We start from the raw sequence: 17437 nt of genomic DNA, 5'->3' as shown, positions 1-17437 counted from the left end.
TGAAAATTTTTGTTGCACTTTTTCACAAAAAATATGTATACCTTGTGTGACATTTTCTGCTCAGGTTTTTCTCCTAAAAGAGGTAAGGAATGAATACAAGATATTTAGCTTCAGTTGCTGACTCTGTTAGTTACTTCCCCTGCAACCTCTGGACAAGTCACTTTGCCTTTCTGTGCCTCAGTTTCTCTATCTGCTAAATACCAGTTTTCTATTCTGAGATAATACAGCCAAAAAAGTGCTGCATAAACACAGACTAGTATCTTTATTCTTAATGGACTTCAAAGCAAAATTTTCTTCTAATTAAAATAGCCTGAGACTCTTCTTTCCACTGGGTTAAGCTGTTTTTTTGATACCATGCTGCCCCAGCAGCTAACCCAGAACCACATTAAGAGAGTACTGATGTCATGCAGCCTTGCCTCCAAACACACACCACCTGGACATAGCAACTGCTGCCACTGCAATTTTATTCTTGCTTGCTGATTGCAAATTTCAGTTCCTCTGGTTGTGTGCTGTAAAAGTTTTTGATTCATACTTTACTTTCCAAATATTGTGGCTTTTCTTGTGCAATTGCTTAAGAAAGATGCATTGGACTCTATTGTGCAAAAGGATCTCTTATGACACATGCATATATACTGCATACATAGAACAACAGACAAAACCAATTGTGAGGCTGGCTGTTCTTTCTAGCTTTATTTTATGTCAAGATGCACATTAAGCTGTTTTTAAATGGGGAAGGAAACAGGTCAAAGTGAAATTCCCGGATGTACCTTGCTGTTTATGATGGTCATATTCTATACAAAGAAAATGCTGATACTGCAAGGTGACAGGCACCTGCTAGAACAGGCTGAGCTTTCCCAGCTCCTCCTGGCTTCAGCACCCCACAGGATAAGCTCCATAGACATAAAAGAATCCTCAAAAGGTGCTCTACCAGACATAATGCAAACAGAATATCATCCTAAGTAATCTTTCTTTTTTCTTTTTCCTCTTCTACTCAGTGTAACTGCAGAAAACTTCCAGCACCCTTCACCAGCAAATCGACCCCTAAAGCAAAGTTTCATCAGCTTAATCTGTTCACCATGTCAGAATCAAGATGCAGCTGAGTACATTAAATATTTAAAGGAAGAGAGGCTTAACAGTCCAAAAAAAAAGAGGAAAACATGCATTTCTCCAGGGAATGTTTTTCTCACTAAGATTGAGAAAGCTTTGCCCCATTTGGTAAACATACAAAAAACTCACACCCAACCAACAACCAAAACCAAAGCGAAGTAATAAAAACTGTGCACAATCTTTAATTTATAACAGAACTGCCCACAGCTGATTTTTTCACACAACCATCATAGCTGGTGAACAGTGGAAGACTATGTAATGACGTAATATGTCTGCAATGACCTGTTCTAATTCCAGAAGTACTGATCTGTCCTTCTTTTTGACTTCTTCCATTCATCTAGAACCAATACTCTTTCCAATTGCATTTAGTTCGAAAGCCTTGACTATACTTTAAATTTACTGGTCCATTTTTGCTTCTAAATGCTTTTTGCTCTCACTCCCTCAGTTCTAAGTGCAGTTATTCTGTAAGTGCTGAACAGAGAAAGGAATGCACAGGAGTGAGAAAGACACGTGCAGTAAGATTATCTGTCCTTGTGCAATGGCTTTGCAATTCACTGCAAGGGAAGGCAATGGTAAACCAAGAATGTGAGTGCAACATGAAGGCCAGAAGACTGAATGCAGCAGAAATCTAGAAATTCAGTGGTGGCAATGCTGGAGCTCTGACTCAGTAAAAAGCCCAGCAAAACAGATACTGCAACACTAAATGCACTGGATTTTGCATGCACTGTACCATTTAATGACTAAATTCGAAACTTCAGTGGTACTTCTGCCTTGTATAAATAACTTAATTGGTCAATTTCACTTTTCAACTATACCTCCCAAAAAAACCATCTTTGGTCCATATAGCCTGAAAATCATTATTTATTTACTGCTAAGTTTTCAGAACATGTTCTCCTCATGTGAGCAAAACACCTGTGCCAATACAAACAAGGAGATATGTATTTGTAACAGGGATAGTTTAAGAGCCGACAAAGGAGCCAAACTCTGGGAACAAAGTGTCTTCCCAAAATCCATCTCTCCTTTTCCTGTTGAGGGATCATGCCTCTGACAACTAAATGCTCACAGCAAACACACTTCTGCAGCTCTCTTTGGAAATCTTCCCCTGCTGTTCTTCCCTTATTCTGTGTCTTGTCAACACCCTCTCCTCACAAACAGCTGCTTCCCATCTGAGCTGATTTCTGAGCACAGCGTCAGTAACACAGAGACAGAACCACCAGCACCCAGAGGCATATGAGCTAGAAAATTATATGCAAGTGTCCAGTGATTATCATTTAAAGCCTTTGATTTTCCACATTAAACAGGGAAGTAAATAAAACAGAAGTGAGCAAGCAGCACTTCATGTGAAGGAGGAAAGTGCTTTCAGTCTACAATATCTCAGCTCACAACTGTTATTAATGACACTCAGAATTTGGTAATTAACATCCAGTTCCTTTTCACACTGTCCTAAAGTAGTCCCCACACATTCAAATTGTATTTCCTTTCTGTCTCCTCCACAGATCAAGAAAATAGAAGACCTTGAGTAATGATGACAACAGAGTCAGTAATAACAAAAATCCAAGGAAGGCTGACAAAATGTATTTCCAACACTTCTGGCCTGGCACCTAGAACTTTCACATAATAACAAAGCATTGGAAATAAACCCACTTGCACCAGAAAAGCTAGCACTGGGCCTGGGTGTCAGACATGGGCATCACTGTTCTACCAGAGTCCTGTTTCAGCAAGATGTGCCACAGCCTGGGGTGGGTCCTCATGCTATGCCTATACTAGTAAGCTAACAGTGCCAGGACACGGACCTAAGCCCTGCAATTCTGTTAGAAAACTGTTAGAATACTCCTGACACCCTTTGGCTCCAGCCTACTAGCATTCTCCTAAACAATTCATAGGCACGGTGCCAGCATTAGGATGGGCCAAGGACCATTCCCAGTAGGCAGTCTGAATGCAGTCATCCTACTTTGAGACTCGGAGAGTTCAGTGGTACTAGACAAGACCAGATCATGCCAGTCGGCCTCAGGGACAGAGAATAAAGCCTGGCACTGTTTTGTTTACTACATTTGTAGCCTACGTCTCTTGCTTAACAATACAGGGCATTAACCACTGATCAGATCTAACAAGACAGATAAACTTTTGCCTCTATGCCTTCTCCTCTGTGACCTACATATTAAATAGCACACAGCCTACTAATATATTAGGCTTATCCATTGTTCTCAGAACCACCTGGATTCTGTTTAAGAATCGGGTTTCAGAGTCCGAAACATTTTACCAGGTCAAAAGTTTTACAACCTTCTGTTATTGCCCCTTCAAACAAAATGAAAGGGGCTTCTTTAGCCACCTAGTGATGAGGTTAACAGAAAACGGCTCCCTGTGAGGTGATGAATTCAAAGCAGTTGTCAGATTAGACAGAAAGTCCCATGGGACCAGAGACTTTGCTGTGTAGCTAAAACCCACCCACCTATCCGAGATAAGAACTCACTAAAATGCAAATTCTTATCAGGACACTCTCCCCAGAGCAGGGCCTTCACCAGCAACACACAACACTTTGAATATCAGGGAACTCCTCTCATTGTGAGCTTCTTCAGCCTCCAAACTAACCCCAAATGCAACCTTTAATGTTTTCCCCTCTTTCCTGACATGTATTTCCCTCATGTATCCCATGGCAGGTTGTTTCAAATTACTCAAACCACACTAGGATGCCAGAAGTATGAGCAGGCAAAACTTTCAACACAAAAGTGTTATCACCGAAGTGATTGTAGATAAGAAAATGTATAAGAAGATGTGGACGATGTTAAACTTTTTTAAATCTAAGCCCATTCTATCATGTACAAAGGTAGTTAACATCTGACAGCCATCCAGTAAAATAAGTCTCACGGGTTCAAAGTTGCTTCTTAATAAATTGCTCAGATCACAAAGACAAGCATCACTCCTTGGTGGCAATCCCAGCAGTCAGGGTCACCAGCTGCAGAGGACTGTGCTAGCCTCTCTCTTTAAAAGTGGTCCAGTCAGGGAAGAGGTGAGTAGTGTGCCCTTTCAACTATCAATATTTGCTCATTCTGACACATTAAGGGAAGACACATTAGCAGAAAGAACGTGGGTTTGGTATCACTGGTAATGACACTGGTTCACAATTAAACCAGCAGCCTGATTTGTGCAAGTCAGACTCCTAGCCCAATCACATCAAGTTCACACCCAAAACATACAACCAAGCAGTTCCTAATATATCCTTGAAGAAGCCCTGAAAATGTTGGCCCTAGCTCTTAGACAGTGGCAACTAAACAACTGACAAACCCACAGGGAATATATAATCAGCACCCAGCATATTAGAGTGTTTGCTCCTTCAAAAAAAAAAAAAAAAAAAACCACCACTGTATGACTAGGCCAACTAAATGATGACTAGTCTACAAAGATTTTTAATGACTAAAATACAGTACCTGTTAAAAAAAAAAGTGCCTTCACTTTACATAACCTAAGTGGTTTGGGAACCAACAAATTCACCTGTTGGCACAAGAACTGACCACAAGCAAAACCAGAAGTAGAAAATGAAAGTTGGGTTGAGAACGGTCACAAAATTTACTCAGTGAGTCACGAGACATCAGATAAGTTGCAGCAAGGTATTATTTGTATGGCTGATATGCTTCCATAAAAATAATTATAGCAATGGCAATAGCAGTGAGATTGGCCCAATACCCTTACATGAACAGAGATGTTCCTTTAATTCAGTTCCACAGTCCCATCATCTCAATAACCACCCTACCTTGAAATAACCAAGGTGTTGAAATCTATTGCCCTTTTTGCAACTCAAAGATACATGGCATAAAATTGCAGCTGTTTCCGGAACTGTAGGAAGTCACGTTGCCAACCAGTTTGTGACAAGTTCTTCTGCCAATAGCACTGGGTGGAAAAGCAGGTGGGCTTTCATACATAAGCATCATGATGCCCAAAATGGTCAATAGCTGTCTTTCTGTCACTAGGTTTCAAGGGACCCATCAGAGCTCCCATTCAGCTTTGGGCAATTGCTATCTCATGGCTTGACATATGGCTATCAGCTGTGTAAGCAATGAGTTACTCTTCTATGGAGGAGGGCTCATTAGGAAGAGTGAAGGAACTGTTTTCTTGCCACAGAGCTGTTTTCGCTTACTCTGGTCTTGAGATCTGCAGTTCAAAAGGAGCCAAGGCCTCTTCAGATGAGTGGCTTCTACAGAAAGGTGAAGGAGAGCGTATATGCAGGAGTCAGGCATTTTAGTCTCCAGATAACAACCTTAAGGTTCTCTCCCAGTACAGACCTACTGCAGTTCTGAATGTCTGCTACAGCTTGACTCACTCACATGTGCAGAAGGCAGTGTTAACCAGGCTTGGCTAGGCAATCAAGCAGGAATCTTCATCTGCAGTAATATTAAAATCCAAGACTTTGCTCTGGTCTTAAGCACGCTCTTGGTGCAACCCCCAGTCCAAGCCTCAGTTTGTGATCCAGCAGGGAAAAGTAGTAAAAGGTAGCATTCAGTCTCTGTATGAGAGATGGCTTTGCATGAACTGCACTGCTCCACAATGAAGTCTCTGTAGCTGATTGAGAAATTACACTGTTGCTTATTTCAAATCGTTTTCTTGCCTCTAGCTGTTAAAGGCTGAGAATGCTGCAGTCATTCCCACTGCTAAATGGGAACTCTTCAAAATAGATAAGAAACATGGGGAGACAGTGATGCTTCCAGTCCATCCTTCAAATAGACAGGACTGGTTGCTTCAACACAAGTTGAAAACACAACGCAAAACACTGAGACAAGACAAAAAGGGGGGCAGGGGAGGAATGGATTGAAGCCACCCTGACAGAGGAGGAAAGAGCAGCCAGCCTGTGCCACAAGTCCAACCCTATTTTTTATGTCCTTAATTCAAACAGCCTTCATGCGCTCTGAAACAGCATCACCTTTGATTACGCTAATCAAGGGATCATCTGTCAATTCAGAGCATTTAATGGAAATACTGCCATGTAAATATGGATTAAGTATCCCACCACAATACAAAGGCAATGGTAATAAGCAGCAGCATTAGTGAACTACACGTGCTTTCATGTCATCTAAAGCACAAAACAAAAGGGCCTAGCTGAAAGATGACTGCAAAGAAACCTAGCCATGCAGTCAGAGAAACAGGGAGTTACAACCATTTGGGACAATTTCAAAGATTTGATCCACAAAACTGATTTCTGCAATCATGGCAATTGCTATTTGCCAATGAAAAATAAAAATCTTCACAAACTAGATGAGGCCACAGAATATATTTCTATTTCCTAATTTCAAGAGTATCTCAATAAAGGAGATGAAGTGCAGGAGATTTGAAAGTCTTTGCCACAGGAAAGGACTGGTCCAATAAGATGCAAGAAGTCAAATAAGGTTTCTGCAAAGCTTTTTCATTAAATCCCCACTTCATACAAGAAAACTGATGGTAGTCTTTGTAGATAATGAAGGCCAAGGGGATAAGCAGATATATGGTCTCTGGTGGTGACCAGTATAGACTGCCATTGGTGATTCTTGAAATCACTGTGCAAAGTCAAAATATACGCTGCCATTCACATTCTAAAACACATCACAACTGTGCAAGGCCTTTAGCAGGAAAACACCCATTGCAGGCTGCAAATCCATTTGAGGCTGAAAACAAAAACAGAAAAGGGATTCTATAGCTGGAAAAAGAGGGAAATTCACACATAGTCCCTTATATTTTCTTGCAAGTGCCTGAAGGAAACAATAGGCAGGCAACAGAAATAAGTAATTTCTCAAAAGCTTCATCTGTCACGGACTCATCTGGGTGCCTGTAGGCAGACACTTCACTTGGGAGATCCTGCTTTTTCAAGCCTCACTCTGAGAGAGTGAGATGCCTCTGGGACTGCCAGGATCTGAACATAGGAAAGCTGGCTTGAAAACACATCACTCTCTTCCCAATAAGTAGGGTTCAGTGTTGCCCAGAACACTGTGGTACATCCCAGAAGTCTAAATGTTAGACCGCTTCCATAAATCCACTATGCAGGCACCTAGTCATGGTCACTGGTATGAGCCATGAGTTGTCCTCAAACATAGGTACAAACTCAGATAAATGTTTCTTAAGGCTCCTGTGCCACAATAATACTTCTGTATAATGAACAAAAAATGTGAAGTAATTCACTCCCTCACTCAGTACTGCTAAAGCCTCAGAGTGTCTCGTGCCTGCATTTCAGGCACTAGAGTTCAAGAAAGATATAGATTAGAGAACCCAGATAATAGCACAGGAATTATCAGAGGTAAAATTAAATAGTTTTTGAGGAAAAAAGTTAAATAATTTGACAATTTAGTGTAGTTTGAAACAAAATGTGAAAACATCCATGACATACTTGAGGGTTTGATGCACATTTTTCTATGAGAAATAGATTACCTCTGTGCTCACTGCAAAAAGAGGGCATTAGCCATTACGCTAGGCATTAGAAAGACATTTCTAATAAGGACATCTGAACACCAGGATAAACCATCAGAAATGATCCTCCTTTCAGATGAGAACATGATGGGATGGTTTGTCAAGATCTTCTCCAAGACTGCTTTTCATGATTCTATGATGTAAAATTGTAGAACCACATTTCCCATCCCTGCAAGGCAGTATTCCTGCCTACAGCACAAACACTGTGTGACCTGGGAAGTGGAAAATTAGTAAAGCTTTCAAACTTTTTCTCTTACTATAGGGACAAACAAGCTCCCGTAATGGGTATCAGTCTGCTTCCTATAAAAATCAGCCCAAAATTGTGTAAAAACAAACATGCATCCAACTCACTCAAATAATTTCTGCTGTGATGCTTGTTTCACTTTTTGATCCACATGCCCTTTCCTACCAAAGCCCAGGGTCTCTGTCCCTCCCTTACACTCACTCAGCTCCCAGACTACTATTGCAAGTGAGTTTTGTGGCAGAGGCACCAGTGTGGGCCTGGGAAGCACAGGGCAGCCTCTCCCTCCCCCCCAGAGATCACAACACATGTTCAGCCAACAACTGGCATCCCTGAAGTGAGAGGGAGGGACAAATGGCAATAGGACTGATTGATGATATCACTGCAGTTGAGAGGAGGGAGAGATGCAGAGCCAGAGTCAGGTCAAACACCTCATTCTGAAGGATGTAATGAGACCAAAGTGGGCCAGAGATAAAGGATAACGAGGGTCAGATACACACCAAGCTGGAAAGAGTGAAGGGGAGCACAGAGAAAAGAGGTTTAGTTCTCACCTATGTGGCAGTAAGCCAGTGAAACTACACAGGGGATTTATTGATATTTCTCATTGTGGAGCGCAAAAAGAACTAAACAACTTTGTTCATATGAAAAATCTGCTGTACTCCCATATACCTTTGATTTGCAAAGCCTCATTGCAAAAGGCATGGGCTGGTCACACAATTTTCCAAGTGAAAAATTAAGCTCAGATGTGCATCTCAGAGCAGAAGAAAACATGGGAATTCTGTATCCTCCATCGCTGCTCTTAGACCTGTGGCTTGTAAACTGCGCTCTGCAGACCACAGGCTCAGATGAATAAATATTTTCAGAGCTTTCTATTTGCTGTTTTGCTTTTCTGTTTTTCACTTCTGCTTCACTTTCTACATCCAGACTGTTTTCTTCACATTCTCTCTTTGTATCCAGTGCAGAAGAACCTTTTCATCTGTTTGCATTTCAGCCTTTAGCGGCTAATTTTGCACTACATTTAGTCCAAATAGAAAACTCCAACAGCAGAATTTCCGGTCCCAAATATTCAAGAGTCATGACACAAGCCCCTAAAAGCTCATGAGCATTTATATTACCCTAATGTTATATCTTCAAACTTTGCTTTACCACCAGGAGGGCTACAAACGTGCCATTTAAAATGAAAGCTGCAATCTTCCTCAATTTACATATGTCAGGAACCAGACTTTTAAGAAGAATGTCCCATGTTAAGTCTCAACAGTAGAAAATCTTGATCATTTGCAATCATAACTGGCTATAGGTGACTGCACGTGACCAACTGACTGAAATAACAGAACAGCAAAGCTAATTTAGGTCATTTCCAAACAAATTTCCTTTTCCTTCTCCTTCCTCGCCCCAATTGCTCTTTTAGCTGTCTTATAATAAAGGAGCAACATTACCCAAACCATATGGTTCACCTTCCATAACCAGAGTTTATCTGTATCTACTGAGGGTGAAACAGGCAGAGAACAGGGTAGGACAGGAAACCACACCTCACAGCTGAGACAAATGGTCTGTTTGCTACTCTATCTGAGCACCAGAGCCCTAATCTTGGATGCAAACAAGATTGTGAAATACAAAAAAAAAAAAAGCCTGTGATACTTATCATATTTCAAGATGGGTGGAGTGCAAAATCCAGAGATACTAGATCAATTACAACTACAAAGCAAGCAAAAAAAGGGAGCATAACATAAATATTTTGAGCCTGTAGGATGTGGGTTAATTTATCTGATGGCACGCGTCCTAACGTAACATATTTATACAACTAATAAGATGGAAAAAGACTTCAAGCCTTCATATAAAAATAAAGGATGGCATAATGTTAAAACCTAAAAATAGTCCTGGTACAACTACTTATCCAACTTGATACCTGTCTGATAAAGACAGTTCAACTTTCATAGTTTTCATGCATGCACAGAACACACAGCAATTGCTCAAGCCAAAGTACATCCTGTCATTCTGACATTAAAATTTACAAGTTGGTGGTTTGTCTCTGGAAAGATAAAAGAGCTGCATTTATATACAATGTGGAGAAGAATTTGGCTTTCCATACTTGCAATTACCTAAGTTGTGGGAGCTGCATATGCAGGCTAGAGCTAAGTCCTCAGTGAAATTAAAGGATGGCAAAAAAAAAAAAATGTGTATGCAACAAAATACCTACCTTTGCAATCTAGTGTATTGGATAATTACTGTTACTACACTTCCACATGTAATTCATATGATTATATCTACAAACTGGTAAACCAAACCTTTAAATAAACATCTAACAGTGAGTGGCCACTATTCAACCTGTTTGTAGAATGATGGTCAATGAGTATGTCTGAAATTGCTCAGGGCTCCTGTATCTCCTTACTTGAAAGTTGGTCTTTAATTACTGCAATATTAGTATCACAGATTTGACTGGGATTCTGTGGAATGACCATGTGGCATTCAAACCAACCACAACCTTTCTTTTCTCAATGAATTGTCTGCGACTTTTCCATACAGATTGACAACACAGGCAAGAACAGATACCTAGAAAATGGGTAAGCTTAAGGGCTGCAACATGCGGACATTGCACCTTGGTTCCCAAAGACTCTGCTGTCAGCTGCGTATTCATGTACAAGACTGCATGGCACCAGACAAATGCTTTGACATTTACCCAACTGGTCACTCAAACTAAATTCTCCCCTGGTTTAATTTTGTCACATAGAAAAGAAATATTTACAAGATCACATATAAAATGTAAACATTTCTGCGTACCTTGCAGAGTTAAAAGAGGCCAAAGGATTAATTGAATCTTGAAGTCTGGAGACTGAAAATCCTTATGGTTTGTGATCTCACCAGAGACTTACAACAGAATTATCTGCCTTTATCTCTTTGAAGTTTATCTTACTCCATCAGTAACTTTTAGTAAAGTTCCATTAGCTTCTAACAATTTTCCACTTGCTTCTTATTTGATCAGTAGTTCTTTAATGACGTTGGCAGCAGTACCTTTTCATCCATTCCCTGTAGTTCTCCCTGCTGCTTAAAAGGCTTGGCTGTGTAACGAGCCTTTATTAGTAAAGTTAGTAACATATCTGCAGTATTATCTATTAATACTCCTGATTTACACAGCATTTCTTCAAGGAGAAGCCCCTATTTTGCAACATCATACCTACCTAACAAAATGGCAGATAAGACAGGACACAACACAGCTTGTGGATATTCATGATTAAATTAGTAACTTCAGACCATCAGCTATGAGCTGCTGGAAAAGAGTTAGTCTTCTCTCAGCATGGTAACTCCTCATTTTGAGGCTTAATCTGGGAAAAGTAAGACCATCAAAACCATTAGATGCATGAGTATCATATCTGTATTGTATTACCATTTAATATAAAAACCAGACTGGTTAAAAAAAAAAAAAAGCTGTATCCCTCAGAATTGATCATCTCATCTTCTGAGATCTGGAACAAACCACAGAGAAACACTACTGGGTTTCACTCTCTTGACAGTTCTGATACATAATACTGTAACACGACCTATCAACAGGAGTTCCAGAAACTAAACGGGAGCAAAACTGGCTAGGAACGCCTTCTTGTGTCCAAAACTCAATGTAATAAAAATGTTACAAACAACATACACAGTGAAAAATAACTGTATGTATTAAACCTAACAGACTGAAAAGCCTAATTTAGCTGTAGTGGCATGGGACATCTAAGTTAAATTTGCAGATATTTGTCAAAATTACTTGAGGTGTGAAATCTAACAGATTCTAGAGACTAAATTTTTTTAAAATAGGTAAACATCTGGAGCATTTTTATTAAATGTGTACAAATCTCACAGCAAAAATGTTCTTCATGGTGAGTAACGCAATTTTTATCGTGAGAAAAGAGAACTCCATGCTCTATAACTTTAACGATACCCACTTTATTGATCTATAGAAGCAAAATAAGACCACAATCTTTTAGGCAAAGCAAATAAGGATTGAGCCCTTATGTTTACAGCAAACCTACTTTTCCTGCAGCTTAGCAAGAAAAGGTTTCTAAGCATACTTTTCCTTTAACATGGTCACATATTGGTCTTCTAAAAAGGACCAAAATACTCCTAATAAATCGAAGTTACTTTGATTTATTTTCAAATCCATAGTATTAAAACACTTAAGAGATTCTTCTGCATTACTAGGGAACACAGGAAGCTGCTGCTAGCAAGCAACCTCAGTGCTGTGAATAAACCCATAGAATTTAGTTGTTTGCTTTTTAGAACATTGTTTATTGAGAATACTTAATGAGGACTAGGGCTTCAATAGCAAATATTTAACAAAGAGCACAAATTCCCTCACCTAACCTTTTTCTAAAGCACAACTGTCCAGAAAACTCATTCTGACGATAGAAATATATGAGATTTAGCCTTCCTTTACTTATCAAAGCTATTAAAGTTTCTTAAGCAAAGGAACCTGTGCCCTGCATATCTCTCCTCTCGTGTTTGACAGGAACAAGTTTCCATAAGATCTGGGAACTGCAGCTGTCCTGTACAGAGGAACTGCAGTCTTTTCTCCACAAGTCAAAATTGCTTCTGCAACATAAGGAAGTATAATCACTTTCAGTACAATTCACACTATTAAAAAAAGCCCTAACATCACCCAGCCACATCTGAGTGTTAACTAGGTGCATTACCCCAGAAGGTGTAATAGTTTACATTTATTTTGCACTGGGTAAGTGCTACTCACATAGAACATGAGATGATAAGAAAGAGACCCATGGGGCAGGAGCAGCAGTTCCTATGCAGTAACGTCAGAGCACTCAGAAAAACAAACTAATGGGAGTAAAGTGGACTTCATTTGTGAGGCCCAAGTAGATTTGAGAATACAGGGTCCCAGTGCTACAGCATTACTTTAATTGTTGTCGTAAGGCAAAACTTTTGCCCTATAACTGCCTGCAATTCCAGTGACCATCTAGATGACCTTATCCTTGCATGTCACGTCAGCTGTGGGAGTAGGGCAGAATTATTTTATTTGTGATATCTTGTTAGGAGGCTTTAAGTTATGGTCATCCACGAACTTTATACAGAAAATATTTCTCACTCCAAATTTTATTTTTAAAAATTTCATCCCACTACTGCTCTTTTTACCCTTACATACTGCAGTAGATCCTCATTCTCCCTTCCTTGGTGCCAACACCATTCAACTATCTGAATGCAGTTGTACAGAGATTCAGCCCATTAGAACTAGGTCAGTGATTGAAGAAACTGTCATTATTTAGCACAGCACATGAACATTCGACACATGCTTAAAGTTAAGCCTGTGTGTGAATGCTGCTCTAAACCAAGGCCTAGAGATCAGAAAGATGCTATCCCTCAGTGCTTTATTCAAACTTAATCACCAAAACACAAACTCCATAGGGGGTAAAGCCATACTATCAGAATCAACCCCCCCAGATACTACTACAGTCAAGCTACACCTAGTAGCTAATAACAAAGTGACTGCAAAGGCCTCTGACTGCAGTGCCATCCTGAGATCACAGCCAAGTGTTCTCTGCATCTTCTCCTGCCATTACCTAAGGCATATTACTCACTACTGCTCTCATGAAAACTGCCAAGTTAATGAATATAAATAAATAAAAGACTTGTTTTGGTTTTTAATATACGAAAATGCCATTAGTTAACACTGTGAATGCATTTAGCTGTAAGAACTGAAGCTAAAAATATAGGCAGCTTGAATCCACATTCCAGCCTGCAGCTGACAAAATCTCAAATTCAGTACTTAGGACAGAGGAGTTTTCTGAGGGTTTTTTTGTTTTGTTTTGTCTGTAGGGTGGGGCACATCTGCAACTTGCAGCTTTTTTAAGAATCTCCTCCCACTGAGACAGAATCCCAGTTCTAAAGGAAGCTAACTGGCACTTCAGTCAGAAGCTTTCTGAAGTGAAAGACTCTGAGTTCAACTATTTGAGAGAGAAATGGAGGGTTTACGTAGAGACTAGTTCCTAAAGCAACTACATCCTTTTCAGGTTTTTTTGCTAGACAGTTTGCCACTTTGGTGAATCTGAAAAACACTGAAGAGAAACTAATTTTAAAAACCAAACAAAAACCTTGCCAGAAAGACAAGTCAAAAAGGGTCCAGAGTCTAAGCCCATTTAGATGAAATCAGGGTTTAGCAGTTATCTAGCAAAAGACCAAAAAGAATTTCTGCCCTGTCCAAATCTTTTTGAAATCTCTGCAGAGACTTCCCTTGCTTTGATTCTTGATCTCTGTGTGATCAAATAGTTTATTCTTCTTCTTTTTTATGGCATATCTGTTATCTAGTAACTTTTACTGCAGGCTCTAGGTTATTTGCAGGAGTGTGGTGGTATGCTGATGAATTCCACATCTAGAACCTATATAAGAAAAAGGAAATGTCCAGATGGAGCTTTACTTCTGCACTAGTCCACGGATAATTTCAGAGGCGGGTATAATCGTCTCCACATGCACAGCCACACCCGGCCCAATCACATATTTATGTTTACCATTAAAGCAAAATACATACAATATTTATTTATAAATAACAGGCAGTAAGGGTGGAGTTTCCAAGTGGGTGTAACAGCAACTTCTAAACCACACCAACAAAAGGGACGAGGCGTTCCGAAAGGCACATTCGTTTCTGGAGCCGTCCCCGTCCCCCCGCCGCTCGGCAGCGACACCCGCGTGCTTCCCGCGGCCCGAGCCGGCCCCGCCCGCGCCCCGGCCGGGGCGCTCGTCCTCGCCGGAGGAGAAAACGCGGTTGCTGGCGGTCTCGCTCTGCCCGCGGCGGACCCACGCCGGCCCCTCGCACATCCCCCCGCTCCCAGCCTCCCGAGCTGAAGAAACTCCCCCTCGGCGGAGCGGGCCTGGCCCCGGGTACTTCCCACAAGTTGTGCCAAGCGCCGCCGCGACACACTCGCAGCCCCCGGCCCGCGCGGGGAGGAGCCGGCTCCGCTCCGCGCTGGGCCGCCCAGCCCCGCCGGTGCCCCTTAGGGGGCTTCCCCCGCCCGCGCCCCGCGGCGCCGCTCACCGACTGCAGGAAGTGGAGGGTCCCCACGTAGTCCCGCTCGGTGCTGAGGATCTCGTTGAGGACGCAGAGGCGGAGGCGCAGCTGGCGGTCGGTGTCCTTGGGGCAGCCGGCGGGCTCCGCGGCGCTGGGGGCGCCGGGTGGCGGCGGCGGCGGCGCCTCCATGGTGGCGGCCGCGGGGCGAGGCGTTCCGCTTCCCCGCCACTCTCCTCGGCCGCCTCAGGAGCCCCCCATGGCCGCGCGGTGCCCGGCGCGGGTGGGCAACGGCAGCCCCTGCCGCCCCTCGGCCCTGCCTCGCCCGCGGGTGGAGGCGCTACAGGGGCCGGTCGCTGAGGGGAGCCCGGCTGCGGGACATGCCGGGGTAGCGGCGCGGCGAGGCAGCGCTGAATGAAGAGGGAAGGGAAGCCCCGGCGGCGGCGGGGAGAGGCGGGGGAGCGAGAGGCGGGCGGGGAGGGCGGGACGGGGAGGGCGAAGGCGGCGGAGCCCGGCCCCTGGGGGCCTGGCCGGGCCAGCGGCGGGCAGCGGCCTGGCGGGGCGAGAGCGCGGGCGGGTGGGGGTCAGGCGGCGGGGGCGGGGCGGCGGGAGCGCGTCCTGGCCCCCCCCCCCCCAACTCCCGCACAGCTACAACACCCACACACACACACCCCCACACACACGCACACGCCCGCGCTCCCTCCTCACCCCCCCCGCAGCCCCTCACAGCACAAACCCCCTCACACCTGCCTCGCACCCGCACTCCCTCACCCCCCACACCTACACCCTCCCACGTGCCTCGCGCACCCCGCACCCACGTCCCCCATCTCCCCGCGCTCCACATGCACCTGCACCCCCTACACCGCACTCGCACCCCACGCACTACGTTGACACAGCACACCCGGCCACGGGACCCCCCCCTCCCCCCCCTCACATTAGCACAGTGTTAGAGAAACACCCGCGGCTCTGCACGGACAGAGCACCCAGGGTGCCCCCGCCCCCCCGCCCCGCGCAGCGCCGAGGGGCGGACACACAAACACAACTCGAACCCAGGAGCGCGAAGGGAGCACACGCACCAGAACGGACACATACGCAGAAATAGCTATCGAGACATCCATGCCAACAGAGAATATACACGACAAATGTGTTTCATAACTGGTTTTTTAGGTTAGTTGTAACTGCTTGTGCAAAGTGAGCGCGAGGCATGGGGGGGGGGGGGGTGAACAGGGCAAATTGCGCACAAAAATAGACCGAATCCTGTGACTGAGTGCTGCTCCCACTGACTTCCAAAAAGGTAACTTGATTCGTACCCAAACATCTTCATTGCACCATAAGAAAGCTGCCATGCTTTTGTCAAACTACAAATACATATTTATTTTGAATTAAGAAAAATAGTTTCAAGAGGAAATTTTAATGTGAACTTTTAAGTGGCATAAGGGTAGAGACACATCAAATCTATTCCCTTAATCACACAAATAATGTAATAAATCATCATCTTCCTCAGGCTAAAACAAAATACCTCTTTGGGTATTCTACCTTAACAGCAACTTTTTTTCTGTCGTGACTGATTTTCTTTATTCTGGTTAAGTTTTCTATTCAGGAGCAAATGGTGGCAGTCTAACATAGACAATCCTGTCATCCTGAAGGCTTCATGGATATCCTATTACATGAAATGAAAAAACAGCTCTTTGGTCAAGATATAGTTGCAGCAGGCTGCAGGTCTGCAGTATAAAGAAAATATCTAAGATGTTTTCAGTCCTAGGTGTGGAAATTGCCTTTATCAAGTAACAATAATATATTACTTTGCCACGTCTCCTTATGATGTTGCCTCGGGTCAAGGTGCACAACGTGCACCTTCACAAACATGACTCGTGATACGTTGTCATACCACTTTCTGCAACCTCATCAACGAGAAATGTTTCCTTCACTCTAAGTCAGTCCGAAACACGATTGCTCAAAATGGGAAGAAAAATACGGGAAAGCTCTTGTGTCCCTAAATGTAGGGGCTCTGGGGGAAAAGCACTGAGGGGAAGGGAATAGCAAGGGATAACTCTGGGTTTTATGCAGATCTCAGCTGTACTGAGGAGCACTATGGGGGATGGAAGAGCACCACAGCACAGGCCTGAGACAAGGACAGGGAAGCAAAGTCTTCAGAAAGTCAGATTAGACTCTAAATTCACTGGTTTTCTTTCAAGTTGTTTATATTTAACCTTTCGATTTCTTCTGAAAGTCACTACAGCATTTTCATTTATTTACTCATTGTGTCTCCAGCTGATGTCTTTTTAAAAATCGAATGTTTTGCTGTTTGGGGAAAGTAGCAAGACTCTGTTCTAAAAGATCCTGTTTAAATAACAATACACTGTTAGAAAAAATCAGCATCCCCAAAGCTACGCCCCCACCCTGTGGCTGAATGAGAAAGTTGTTAAAGTTGTTAATTTCTTAACCGTCTCTTGTGTTTGCCTCAAAAGTCTTACAATAATTTCATTTCCATAGCAAATACTGGGACAGGAGACCATCATAGAATCAGTGGGATGTTATCTGAGCAATGCCTGAACTGCTGTGGTGTGTGTGCCTTTTTTTTGACATTATGTGTGAGCTACATTGCGTCAAAATACTTTTCTAGCTTTATTGTCAGCATTAGAAGCGTTACTATGTAAGGATTTTTAAAAGGACGT

The 17437-nt window shown here is 42.9% G+C and overlaps 1 protein-coding gene across 2 annotated transcripts in view; it reads right to left on the bottom strand.

The window, feature by feature from the left end:
- Positions 1-15169, bottom strand: part of PREX1 (phosphatidylinositol-3,4,5-trisphosphate dependent Rac exchange factor 1) — a 173165-nt gene extending 157996 nt beyond the window's left edge. For both annotated transcript variants that reach the window (XM_074887940.1, XM_074887941.1), the window contains exon 1: positions 14793-15169. In XM_074887940.1, the coding sequence (XP_074744041.1) occupies positions 14793-14954 (162 nt within the window). In that variant the 5' untranslated portion in view covers positions 14955-15169. The remainder of the gene's footprint in view (positions 1-14792) is intronic.
- Positions 15170-17437: the final 2268 nt, after the last annotated feature.

This window comes from Strix uralensis, chromosome 18 (genome assembly GCF_047716275.1).
Source record: "Strix uralensis isolate ZFMK-TIS-50842 chromosome 18, bStrUra1, whole genome shotgun sequence".
NCBI classification, from domain to species: domain Eukaryota; kingdom Metazoa; phylum Chordata; class Aves; order Strigiformes; family Strigidae; genus Strix; species Strix uralensis.
This window is presented reverse-complemented; position numbering and strand designations above follow the sequence as displayed.